At 41.6% G+C, this 14,351-nt stretch overlaps 2 protein-coding genes across 5 annotated transcripts in view; one reads left to right on the top strand and one right to left on the bottom strand.

Annotated features, from left to right (window-relative positions):
- Positions 1–14,351, bottom strand: part of LOC110836404 (uncharacterized) — a 343,621-nt gene that overhangs the window by 22,888 nt on the left and 306,382 nt on the right. For 2 of the 4 annotated variants that reach the window (XM_087356219.1, XM_087356221.1), the window contains one exon: positions 6,822–6,894. The exons of the other annotated variants lie outside the window; for them this stretch is intronic. In XM_087356219.1, the coding sequence (XP_087212345.1) occupies positions 6,822–6,894 (73 nt within the window). The remainder of the gene's footprint in view (positions 1–6,821; positions 6,895–14,351) is intronic. 4 annotated transcript variants of the gene reach the window in all.
- LOC147872527 (uncharacterized) overlaps positions 1–14,351 on the top strand; it is a 98,648-nt gene that overhangs the window by 59,880 nt on the left and 24,417 nt on the right. The gene's annotated exons all lie outside the window — the stretch shown is intronic.

The following is a 14,351-nucleotide window of genomic DNA, read 5'->3' as shown; positions in this document are numbered from 1 at the left end:
CTTCAAGTCTGTACGGCGTTGCAACCCCGAAGATCGACACTGATAAGCAGCCCTTTGATCTTGTACGACCTTCTTTAACCACGTATTAATCTGTCTCGTGCAGTACTGACGAAATGAATGATAAATATGTACGAAATTGGGGGTGGGGTCTGAGGGCCCGGTTGCATTTCCAACTCAAACACGGATCGGCGAGGCATCAGGCACAAGGTCACCCCGGCTTGGTCCGTCACAAAAGGTTTCCAATTCCTCTTCTGCAACCAACGTCCTGCTGCGCTCCGACGAGTTAACGCGGCCATGACATTTCTGGAGCAACAATTTTTAATGCAGTTTTCTCGTGCGCACGCGCACACAGAGTTACGCCCACCGCGCGCCCCAGATTCAATCTCATTAGCATTATTAGCTGAAGACTGCAATATCTAATTAAGTTAAAAATGTCTCCGACATTGTTTTCGATTGCTTTAATCAGTCCTGCTCTGTTTGGCGAAATCACAGCGCAGAACACGCGTCCGTTCGTTTTCCCTCCCAACTTCATAGTAATGATATGCAACTCCCTCACGCAAAACTCGCGTAAAACTACGACAACCCAGTGGAAGGCATTCTGACCTCTGATCATCAGGCAAGGAAAAAGGTTGGCTGATTCCAGGTTTATTTAACAAAGATTTTTTAGCTTCCTAACTTAAGCAGGAATTTCAATTAATACGAAAAAATTAAAGGAAAAAATCGTGGCCGGATTTAATTCAGAACAACGAAAAACTGAACCACAAAAGTCGGTATCAGGGTCCAGTTTCGAAACGCTAATCACTGCAGCGAAGTTTTGTTAAAAAACTAATAAAATTTTAAAGACACTTACAGTTTCCAGTGTGCATTTTCCAAGACATGTACTTAGTAATACAAATATGTTTTTGCCTGAACTGCATTATTTCTAACAGAGCAAACTAATACAGTCAACTGAACATTTCAACTACGGACCGACAGCGGTCAGTGGGCCAGGAGTTGATAACCAGTACTCACACAAATCCCCTACCTCATACAAACATTACTCCTGTAAACGCGTCATTTCCTGGTGTTCGGAGGCGATCACTGAACCACACATTATAGCCGCCAGAACACGGCTGGACGGCTGAGGGGGTCACAGAACAAATCCAAAGGAAGGAGAAGCCGAATCCAGACAATGAATAAAATATAAGTTGAAGAAGCTCTGTTAGCCGGTTCTGTGGTGTACGGTCAAGAATCACGAGAGGATGAAGTATAATTCACAGCCCCACGATCGAGGAACGTCCCAATGCAAAATGAAACTAAGTCAACTGCCCTAAGTTCTGGGATACGTACCACGGGTAGCGCTGGCCATAACGACTAAGTAAAATCGGACAGAATGCCAGCCAAAAGACAATTCGCGGGTGAAACAGCCTATCGCTCGGTATCCTGCCTAAAACGCGTAGGAAAATGTAGGAAAATGAAGAAAGGTTTTAGATGTATTTCGTTGTACGCGGCGTGGGCTTGTAGGCAGATATCAATGCTGCAGCGGAACATACTTCCTTCATCTTCGGGGCATAATACATAGAAATTATTTCTTGCATTAAAACATTTCAGTAAAATCAACTTTAATTATATCTCCTACACTGTCTGCCAAAAAGTAATTTCGTTTAAAACTAAATAAAAAATTACAGCGGAACATTTCTAGCGCAGTTAAAAAAATTAATTATTAATCCAGTCAATGAACTCGCCGATTCACCGCCGTATTCACAAGAGTCCGCCACTGGATCTTATTCTGAGCCAAATGAATCCAGTCCGCTATCTCACAAAATATTTCTTTGAGATCCATTTTAATATTATCACCCCATATATGACTAGGTGATACACTGACTCAACGCTACTACAGTAAACAGTGCCAAGTTACTCTAACACCTATAAAAGTGTTCTCCTACACAGTGGACTATTTCAGTACTGAACCAGAAGACAAATTGTCTACGCGGTCGAAATTTTGGGGTTATGCTATATATAAAGCTACCCTGCATTATGATAGTCGTGTCAGTACCTCCAGATTCTAGTTCAAAACCACTGGAGTAAGCAGAACCACAAAACGAATTAAACTATCCAAGAGCAAAGGAAATTCTCTTTGTATTTGCAATTCAAATTCTTGCTGGAACTAGCATTACTACTTTCAATTTGCAAAATAAAATGGAAAGACAAGAGGGCGATTAGGCCTAATAGAGCCTGGCATCAGGCTAACCAGAGCCGCCCAGGTTTTACTCCTAACGCACTTTTTAAATCCGCGGATTCATTTCGTTACTGTACAGAAAGATCCCAGCGCTGGAGTTCGTAGGCTACAAATTCCCCGTCTTTTATGGAGCCCACAGATTTGTTACGATCTCCTCCTGATCTACATCTTCGCCCCATTTTCTATGGCACACCAAAAACGTGAGTCGTTAAGAACGTAAACTATAATTTTATCTGTTGTTTTGCACGAGTGCGAAAGCTCGTCAAATCAAGGACAAGATGGGCGAGGTACGTAGCATGCATGGGAAGATACCACTCGGAAGACTTGGGAGTACAAGCAAGGATAATATTAAAATTTATCTTAGGAAAACAGGGAGGCAGGGACTGGACTTGATTCATCCTATGCGTGCTACATGCACCATATATCTCGCGACCCTAACAACATTTGGCAAAAATAATAAACCTGCCCATTACGTAATTTTCCCCACCATCCTCTCACTTAATCCCTCTTAGGTCCAAATATTATCAACACCCTTTTCAGATACGGCGAGAGACCAAGTTCAACACCCATACAAAAAAGTCGCCTTCTAAATGTACACTATAAAATCTGTGTACTTGAATAAAGACGGAAAAAGTTGATTTCAACTAAACACGAAGAACAATTCTGTTTGTTGTGTAAAACACAGGGAGACCATACACACTGGCGTCGTCTGACCGCCGTGCCCCATTCAGTCCCTCATTCTGAGATCCCCCCCCCCAAACCCCTCGTGTACTCTGAAGCTAGGAGCGAGACGCCACAATCGATAACGGAGCTGAAAGGTCGACTTAAAGCGCGCAATTTTCTCGTTGCATGTTAAAATAAAAGCGACATTCTATTACACCGAAGTGGGGATCAACCAGACAATGAAGAATCCTTTCAAGCAAAGTATGAGGTGTCATAAGAGGACGGGACAATAATTAAGCGAGGAGAAAGAATCGCCTCCAAGAACACACTCGGTCACAAACACAAGAAGCCCACAATACCCAGTCTCAAATATTCATAAAGCTAATAGTTTGCTATTCAATTCGAAATCTGTCAAGACCAGAAATGCAGGGTCGCGCGTCACATATTGTAAATCATTTCAGCGCCAACGTCGACTAAGAGTGGGCAAATTCAGTGTCCCCACGGTTCTGAAACAGGAAATGAATTTTAATCCGGAATATCTACCCAGAATGCCTTTGTCTTCCCATCCCTTATCGAGACAAATGGAATGAACAGAATCCAACTGGCATAGGATACGATGCAATGGTGGGCTTTTGTGAACAAGGCGATGGACCTTGGGTTTAAAATAAAAGACAGAGAATGTCTTGACTAGATGAGGGAATATCACCGCTTTTCTTCGTGGAGGTAAATATGAACTGCAGAGTTGGCATGAATGACAAGGAAAATTTATTTCGAATTGTCAGAAAGGGGATCTGGAAGGAGGTGGTAACGGCCAATACTGAAATAATATGCCGGTATTGCCCTGAAAACTGTTGCAGAAAATATTAAAATCGCGTAGCCCCAAGATTAGAAATTCCAACCCCCCCCTTCCCTCTAAATACAAATCCGAAACATTTTCCCCACTCAGCTCGGTCTCAGGACTCATCACACGGCGTGGCGTGTTCACTGTGTGTTCATTAGAGATACAACACCAACGACTGCCATCGCCAAGTGCCAGGGCAGAGACGAAGGCCAGGGTGTGATAACGAGTTGCTTGCTCAGAGCCCGTGGGGCGGTGACAGATGGATATAGAGCAGCTGTGGAATGATGATTAGCGGGTGGGAAAACGTGCTACAGCTCCAATTTGCCCTCCGGGACTGAACCAGGGTCCCCGAGATGACAAGCCGGCATCTAGCGTTCTATTTATAATTTCATAATTAGTAATTCATGGACCCGTATTCTGAGTTCACTGCCGCAGTAACGCGAACTCTGAATGACTTTGCTACGTAAGGTAATTTAAAAAAAGAGAAACCATGATTTTTTATTCCATTCCAGGCGAATTTCTCTGCGTGGTTAATGCATGAATATACGTCCACTGCCGGTCAGTAACAAAAAGCAATGCTGAACTTCTGGCACAGGAAAAGAATCTTCTTGTGTGTTTCCATGGCGACATTAAATTCCTACTGCTGATGAATCACGAACATCTTCTGCTTGTTACGAAGCAGAAGATTTTCGTCTGCTCGTATCGAGTAAACGCAAAGTTCCGTATCTTGGGTTAACATCGGAGTCCCGTTTCGTTTTGGGAAGAAATAGCTGGAAAATCTCAATAGCTAAGCCGGCGTATACCGTCAATTGTCCATTCCACAGACACACAAAGCAGAAATTGGTTTCGATCCATGTACTCCGCTGTGCGAATACGGTCTGTTATTTCACAGACCCAGCGATACGGCAGTAAACACAGAATTTTATAACTGCGACCACTCCGACATACACATCGGTCCATATCACTTTTTTTTTAAAAAAAAAAATCGTTCTCTGTAACGTTGTATTTTCATAGTCCCTGCTTGCTTAATCACTATATGCTCCATTTAATTCAACCTTTTTCATATATACCCAAGCTATCTCTTCCATTCTCCCACTTCTCGACAACTCAGCAAATTTCACCCCTTCCACCCCGCACATACCCCCAGCAAACCAACAACCGCAGGTCCATTTTGAACCCCCTCCCCCCCCCCCGGCTCCAGTTGTATCCACGTCGCGCCTCGCGGTTGAGACGATACCACATGTGGTTTTATAAAGCGTACGCCCACCTGCTTAGCGACACCGTTTAATGCATAAAGCGATCACCAGGCCGCGAAAAGGCGATAAACAATTCGAAATTTCTGTGACATCAAACAAGTTCCTTAAAAAAAATCAGCGATTTTTGGTAAGTACGAATACGTGCTGCTTACAGCACTGAATAACATTTTGTTTTTTCGTCAGCGGGAGAAAGTAATGCCATAATTAGTGAGCAATTTAATTCAGCACAGTTCATTCTGACAAAATCCCGGCACGCTGTATTCTGAATTCACCATATTTTAACACACACAGATGTAACGATTTATCAGACATGACGTAGCGCTGGATTCACCATGGCATGACATGTAGAACCAACTATTCACAAAATATAAAAAAAAATATATATACATAAAATTCCGATACACCTACGCAGGGCACTGAAATTACTACAGCTGAAACCACCCCACGTGAAACGCGCACTTCAAACGGCCGAGGGGATATGAACAGTCATTCAAATCATCGATATTTATGTTCAGGAGATTGTATCGGGGCGATTCGGTTGGTCCGTGCACATCGCCAAAGAGGGCAGTGGTAGAAACACCCCCTAGGAGTTATGTACGCGTCACGTCGCATCGCCTCCCCGGTCCGTCCGGGTTGTGGTGTGTGTAGGGGGAGGCTGAAGTGTACATACTTCCTCCGAAACACAGTCCAGTGTTTAATGCACAGGCTGCGAGGTTCGGGGTTGGGGGTTGTTTAATCCCGGGTCCAGACTACCAGCAACAGGATTCATTTCTCTCATCCCACCAGCAAGAACAAAGACAAGGCCTGCGGTATGTTACAAACTAGACAGTTACCATTTCCGTAAAAGACTCGGATCTGGACGATGCGACTGTTCCAGATGTGCCGTACCACAGGAACGATCTGCCAGAAATGTCTTTGGCAGGAAACAATACGATACGAAGTCTCCTCAAAACAATGTCCGTGTTTAAAGTTCAAATATTTACCGGATGTCGACCTAAAATAGTAACAAAATGACAACTCTCCTTCGAATTATCACATTCTAATTGTGACTAAACAGCTGCGATTAGAAACATTGATATAGCATCAATAAATCTGCAAGGATACTAACTAGAAAAATCTCATATGTTAAGCCTAGATAGATAGAATGACATTGAAAAAATAGGGTGTAGGACAGACTGTGTTTATCTGCGGGGTACAGCGGCGGTAATGAACCTCCTGATTGCATAATTTCTTGATCACCTGACTGACTGTAGGCTTTTCAAAAATTACTCAGATCCATGGAGTTAGAAATCTCTCCGGGATCAAACCATAAATGAAGAGTCAGTCGTGTGACGTCACAGAGTGAGTAGACAGACAACACGCTGGAGTCTACAAGGCGTCTCTAATCTTGTCATTTGGGAGGAAACACTTAACTGCTCGAGACGTACCGTGCCGACGGACCAACTCTTTCTCGTGTTACGTCTCCCAGTAAGTACGTCAAATTTCTCGTCCGTTTTGAAATGCTCCTGGAGGCACCGCCCCTCAGACGCAAAGGAAGAGCTTATTTATGAGAGTCTCACTTCTACGACTTTAAACGGATGCAAAGCAAGAAGACAAGAGTGGTCATGTTTAGTTCTTACACTAGAACACGTTACGGTAACCTAGCAACCAGACCAAAGACGGAGCAACGTCGAAAATTGGTTGAAGCGAAAGGATTTAAATTCGTAATCAGGACACTTGAATAATAATTCAGAGCCGTGTTATTACAATTTGCATTTTCTCGTGACACGGCATCTAAACCCACTCTTTCCCTTACAATAAGGGGTTGAATAAATGCAAACTGTGAAGAGGGCTGTCTACTTACGTCGTCCGTCACGGGGCGTCGTCCAATTAAGGGCGAGGAGGACCGACGTCGTTCGGAGGTGCAGATGACGTCACTAGAAGAAAAAACCCAAACTGTGAGGCGATAATCGAGCTAAGGAGCTTTAATCACTGATAAAGAGACAAAGTGAAACAGCATGTGAACTGCAGCTTCAAACGAATACTGTGTGAAGAAAATTATAATATTAAAGCGGACGTTCACATGCACACAAATAACCAAACTGCTAAGACACGTATCGACAATTCAAAAGAATTAGGCCATGGTTACTTCAACCACATGGTCAGCCATCATCACAAAACGCACTATAATAGGCGACATGAACCGAAGCTACCAGTCGTTCGGCTGGTCAAAACAATTCCCTGTACGTCATGGAACCGACGAATTCATCATCGCCACTGGACCCCATTCTGAGCTAGAGTCTCATCGAGTTTGGTTCAACTGTAAAATCGACTGAGTACATTAATAAATTAGCAGTTGGCTCAACTGTAAATTAGTTAAAGGTGGTTTGTCATGTTGAAAGCGGATTTCAACATTTCAATGGCAGCAAACGTGTCCCAACTCCACCAACCAATTTTCTTTCAACAGACTTTCCGCCTGAGGAATGGCTTGCCCAAATGTTGCACCGCCCTTCGGTAATTAATTGGTTAAAAACCGAATTAGCGCCGCAGAATCCTTTCGCTTCTCCGGCTCCCGTGTAGATGATCATAACTTTTTTTTAAAGTGTCCGTCGACGTTCAGTTACTTCGAAACATGTGACAGCGAAGGCAAAGAGAATGATTGATTGAGTGCGAGGAAGAAATTTCATTATTTCACTCCAAGAGTTGCTTTACGGAAATCCCTGGCGTTTTCGTCAGCTTTACTGTGTAACTCTTGGAGTGTCTCTTTAAAACATAGTCATTTGATAGCACTGTACGCCGCATGTAATTTGGAAAGTCGCAGATTTCCTTTTGAAACTTGAAACTCTGCTGGAAGTCCCGCCTTTATGGGCTTAGTTAGAAACTACGTCCTCAAACGCTGGAAGAGACGGGACCAGGGAACGCGCATTCTAAAAGGCGCTGATATGTGAGTAGACTGATCTTTTGCCACCCAAAATAGGGCGCAATGTCTAACTTTTATATCCGAAATAATCACAAATCTGTTCAGAGGACGCAATCAGAATACAACCGATAAGACATGCAGAACTGTTCTCGACTGAAACATCGGTGTACCCGTTTCAAATCGTCTCTTGAGCTTTCTGTCTGTTCAACGACGCTTTCTCTGATGCACGGCTTATATGAACGACGAAGAATACGAGAGGAAGCGGTCACAACTTGTTCAAGCTGGTATTTGTCTGGAGAGACCGAGGAAAACCTCGAAAACCGCAGGCGAAGGTAGCAAGACACCGGATGGAGAAACAAACGCTGATAACTTGACATGAAAAGGAACACTCGGTGAGAACGGTATGAAGGAAATATAAGTTGAAGAGTTACAAAGCCCTTCTGATCAAATAGGCGGACTTTAGACACTGCGGGAAACAATTATTCAATCCAGCCGGCATTAACCTACACAGACGATTCATAAATGAAATAAAAGACGCAACTTCTATGAAACGTCGTCCATTAACTCTCTGAAGCAGAAAGAACAACCAACCAAATAATATTTCAGAATGCGGTTCTTAGCTCAAAGAAAACAAGGCGTCTCCATGACAATGACCAACTGATACACACTGTTCAAAAAAAATTACAGCTGTTTCTTATGAGAGACGCGATTAGTTATTCAACGTTGAAATGTGTGGTACATATATTTACCACTGGAGTTTAACGGGTTGAATCCAGTCCACGCACGCTCTAATTCAAAACGCCCGTTGTAACATCGTCCCAGTAGCGCTTAGTTAACCTGCCTCCTTTTTTTTGGGTTCAAAACAAAAACTCTTTATACGTATCGCTACATAACCTTTTCACATAATATAAATAAACACTTAGCGGTACTTAAATGACTCTAAAGTCCCTCATAAGGCACTGCGTGCAGACCAATGAGACGTAAGCCGGTTACACCAAACACGGAATCAACCCTGACAAAAATTAAAACGCTAATTAAAATAGCATCAATATTTACTTTTCTTTAACATTGAGCAAAATATATTTGAAATGGTTTTGGATTAATACTGCAACTTCGAAATGCAAACTGTTTACCCCCGCTCATAAAATCTGTTTGTTTTGGTTTACGGTCTGGTATTATGTTAAAACATAATTCGTAGGGAATGTCGTGTTACAGGCGAGGACACATCTCAGCTATGAAACGTAACTTTGGGCGAATTTATAAGTTTGTCTGCACTGAGGTTCTTAACCAACGGTATAAAATACGTCTATTTACCTGCTGTGAGGGCCGACACACACGGAAAACCTGAAATTTGTTGCAAAGAATGTGTTGTTGGTAAACGCTGGAAGTCATAATTAATAAAATAATTTTAGACAGGCTTACACTGCATGCAATATTTGAATTAACGTGAAACTGTAACAAAATAATTATTTAAAGGTCGTTAAACATTGTCATTAAAAGGTCATTACGTGAAATTGAAACACGAAGAAATTATACAGAAACTGTTTTTTCTCGCTGCCATGTCAACAGGAGAAATCAAGCCTCTCTGTTTTGAACATTAAATTTTGTATGCATTTATATCACTTCCGTGTATGTTGAAAGTGTAAATCTTTTCCGTGCGAGGCGCTTCGGGAGTCTTCAAATCAGAAAAAGGCGCAAACTAATTGAAATTCATCAACAACGCGCACACAAACGTTAGCACGTTGAAATCCTTCCGCCACGAGACACAAAACAGAATTATGCATCAAATAAACAAAACTATTTTTTTCTTATAATTTATACAAAACACCGCTATCCAAACAAATTCTAGAAGCATGCAAAAGTACAGTTCGCAGCATAAAAAGTGCTACGTGACGTAATTGCTAAATGAACGTAAAGATGTGTGTTGGAGTGAATTACATGCGTCGGACTACGCATACCAACTTCAGCAGAATCAGTAGGAGGGAGAGGCGAAGTGCGGACGAGAGAAATTTCAAGCACCTCTGGACCGCAAACATAAATTCCGTTCTTTATGTTGTACACTGTACCGTTGTCATGGAAACACCTCAAAGTAAAACGCATTATGTTTAATAGTAGAAATACGTAATTGTTTGTTGTTATCATAATCCACGGTGCGAATAAGAAACTTTGGCGAAATCTTATAATTCGCGTATTAAAATAAAAAGCCTGCATAACTCTGGCGGAATTACATGTATTACATGTAAACAGAGCCAATGGTGTTCACTTACGTAAGCATAAAAATTTGGATAAAAACTTCTTGGATCGAGTTACAAAGATTCTTAATTCTGTGCGCTTTTGTGAAGATTTATATACTTTTAGTTACAATAAAATAACAGAGATTCTCTAGAAAAATTCTAATCGGCGTTGTCTAAAATGAGTAAAATAATACAATGCGAAATGGACGTCAGTACTAACGAATCGGCTTACGTCCACACCAAATGGCGGCCTGCAACTGAATCAGCAGCAATACGTCACTAGATTTGGCGTCATTTTATATCATGTAACATATCCATTAGCTGAAGTGGATTATGAAATGTGCGCGCTAACCTTTTGAAAATCTGGCACCGAGGTTGAACATTAGACACAGGTCTGGCGATAGAACACTTCTACATAATTCGAGAACAAGTTTTCAATATTTCATGTCACATCCCAGATCAAAAACGTTTTCATCTGCGTAGCTAAAGATCGCGAAGGCACTTGTCTCTGAAGTGAATAACAAAACAGAATTGTGGGGGCGGGGGCGGGGTAGTTGATATAATTCTTCCACAAAACTAATAATGTAACTTTCATAAATGAATTATTGAAGTTAAAAGATTATTTTCAATTCTGTACTTACTGTGGAAAACAGGATTAAAGATTGTACCCCATAATTTATTCAGTAACGTACTTAAACTAGTATTTCATTATGTCACTACACAAAAATTACGCTGTTTAAGTGACATAACTCATTTTTATTTGTAAAAAAAAATAGGTTTTCGCAAATGGGCTTACACAACTTCGACCAATTCTTGACTTAGCCCACTTTTCCGTAACACCGAACAATTAACAACTGTCTTGAGAAGACTTCAATAACATTTTCTTTGCACAGCTCAGCAATAAGAAATTCCAGGAAATGATGTTTCTCTGTCGCAAGGTAACCAAGGAAACGTAATCTCTGATTTTACCTTCGTATAATATTGCTCATACTCTGTGATAAATAAATAAAAAGTCGACTCTTATGATGAAAGGTTGTTTGGTCGTAATTATGCCTTCCGGTGTTTTTGAACATTCTTGTAACCACCTAAGATGAAGAAAAGAATCCAAAAATGCGACCGCGCAGTTCGAGGGGCTTTCAGGTGCTTCTCTCTCTCTCTCTCTCTCTCTTCCCCCCCCCCATCACCAGGCTGGTCTCAAACCGGACACCAGAAGTAGACAGACGCCTTAGCATGTGGCTGTTTCAACAAAGTGTGCATGTACGAGTTTTTGTCCAAAAAACAAGAAACAGAAGAAAAGAATCCATTTGAGAGACGGGCATAACATGGGAAGATAATATTAAAAAGGACGTTTAAGGCTATATTTAATTCGCTGGAGACATGATCGGAAAAATAATTCTTTTATAGGGACTCTCTTGACAGGTTGAATGGCTAACAACTTCTGAGTACGTTTTCGGATAATCCGTATGATGTTAGCTGTAACTCACTGAATCCACGCCTTTTCATAACAGCCTTTCACTCATCCACAGCGTTACCAGAATCGGAAAATCAGACGATAAATGCGTCAATGATCTACCTTTCCGCCGTCTAAAACACGGCCACAGAATCATTTCTATAAATAATCGTTTATCCTGCTAGCCGCATCTGTGCACAGCATAGCACAGCGGCCCGACGCGTAGACACGTGGATCAATACCTCGACAGTTAAGGCGTGTAATGAATCAGCTTCGCATACTTGTTTCATATTACCACATAACTTACGGTAATTTACATGTCTGCTTCAACATGGAATTTATAGATACATGAACACAGGAGGAGAGACGGGAAAACAAAAAAATTCTGCGGCAGGAATTTGAAGCTTCATCCAGACAGTGAAATGCGGCAAGTTCCCGGAAAGCGAGAGACCGCATAGCTCAGACCGGTCCAAATTTTAAACTCGCGTAGTGCCTGGGAACTGAACTTACCCAGGCGTTATGAATGAATGCGAGTCTACAGTTGCTGTGTGTGCAAACAATTGAAGTACGAGATTAGCGAGGCATGTAGCACGAATGGACGAGACGAGAAATTTATACAGCCCAACATTTAGAGGAAAGAGACAACGCGGTAATACTGGGCAAAGACGGGATAATATTAAAACGAATCCTAAGGAAATATGGGCGTGTGTGAAATGGATTTAACTGGCTAAGGACAGTGGCAGGATTATTTCACACGGAAGATGGTAAACCCAATTTCCGCAATGTTAATTTTGTCATATCGACGTATATTTTTATAAACAGCCACAAGATCTAGTCATGAAATTTGGAATGCGTTTAGTTGGGGGCTTTCCTGTATATGCTAACCTTCTCCTTAGCACACAAAAAAAATTCTTTCTAAAATATATATTTTAAGAAAAATAGTCTTACGAAAAACTTCCTTGTCTGGAATTGTACAGAAATATTTTCGGAACAGACTGTACCGTGTCTACGTGTTAAAAGTTTGTTACTCTAGCCCCACAAGCAAGTGGTCTACAAAGTAAATGAGCCTTCCTTTCTTCTTCTTCTTCTTCTTTCGTCTTTCATTTCCGCTGCATAAGAGACCGAGAGCAAACAATACATCTGTACAAACTTCACCGCATTCGTGTACTCCCCTCCTCCAACCCCTTCATCGCGAACGCTTTCTTCAACACTGCCATGATAATTTTCGAGCAGTAAAACACTTCTGTAGCGCACGAAAGAATGTTGTTTTAAAAAGCGTATGATGAAGCTAATTCATGGCGGGGAAAAATTCCACCTGATTCTATGAGGTTTCAAAATACGCCCACTTTCCTACAGTGCGGAGAGATAAAGATTAATTTTAACGACGCGCCGAGCTCAGATGGACGGAAAGTGTAGCATGCATACGTATGAAAATCCGAAGAAAATACCTTCAAACAAGAGACAACAAGGGTGACCTAGAGATAGATGGGAGGATTACGACGAATCTTTAGGAAATGTAATAGACTGGCCCTCACCTGCTGTTGTCCGAACCGACAAATCTGGGTCAATATCTCACGCTGCCTACTATTTGTAAAGGGTGGATCTCAGTACACTATTTCATGAAAACGAATTCCAAAACAGGAGCGTTGTTATTTGAGCGCACACAAATAAAAACTCAAATCTGTTGCATTTTGCTTGCATTCAGTGTTTGCGTGTACAACTCATTTCGCAAAATTACGAAAACCGACTTTTAAAACTGACTTCAAAATAAAAGTTTCGACTCTCGTCCCAACAAACTAAATAAATATTTCACTTAACACTGGTTCGCCGCCGACTTACAAAAGCTGAATATTTGGCTATTTTATGTGGTAAAATAACGACACCTTAGTCACGCAATTCTGCTGATGGTTAAATCTGTTATCTGTTTATCTATCTCACTAATGAAGAGATTGACTCAATTACGTGTTCGATTCTAAAGCACCGCCTGCTGGGTTTTTTTTAAACCGGGTATTATATTCAGCATCCACACGCATACAGTTCACTGAATTATTGACGAAATCCTTTCACTGCTTCTAAACACTCATTTGCCTGTAGAACACGTAATTGGAATTTTTTTTAAATAGCGCAGTCAAAAATCAATAAGCCTCTTAGCAGACACTACGTTAAATGCTAATTCGTTGTTAGACAAGACATTCAGGAGTTGATGAGTTCGTTTAAGGAAGTAAATGCATGGCACGTCCTTGTAAATAAACGTCACATTTTAATGCTAAAATCGTTAGGTTTCTTCTCTAGCCTCCCCCTGGCAAAAGCGACGTTTTACGTCGACTGCAATTGGACGTTAGAAACAACACAGCGTCAGATATTTCTCCGTCCCCCTCAAGAATTTTTTTGGAGAAAATGTTGGCCAAAACACCTGAACGACGACTAGATGGAAGGATAATATTAAAATGGATTTTAAACAGTGCGCGAGGGTGTGGAGAAGTGGTCGCCTCTGCTTTTCGGTTCATGGTGACATTTCAGGGTCTCACGATGGCGAGCATAAAGATTAATGTCTTCCGGGATGTCGCGCCGTGTAGTCTGGTACGACAGAAGAATCGAACCCCGAACATTCATCATGCCCTTCATTAGCTAACGTCTGTTTCCCATTTCCATGACGGCAAAAATATTACGCACGCATAAATAAATTGCGTCAACTTCCGATAGGCTGTTTTGGATCTGAGCCCCTTCATTATTTATTTAAGCCCCCCCCCCCCCACCACATTACAGCGAAAGCAAATATTTCAATTTTAA

The sequence above is a fragment of the Zootermopsis nevadensis genome, unplaced genomic scaffold (genome assembly GCF_977971745.1).
Source record: "Zootermopsis nevadensis isolate Lab colony 2312 unplaced genomic scaffold, Znev_1.0 Znev_ptg000026l, whole genome shotgun sequence".
Classification (NCBI taxonomy): domain Eukaryota; kingdom Metazoa; phylum Arthropoda; class Insecta; order Blattodea; family Termopsidae; genus Zootermopsis; species Zootermopsis nevadensis.
The sequence above is the reverse complement of the archived record's forward strand: the minus strand, read 5'-3'. Positions and strand labels throughout refer to the sequence as shown.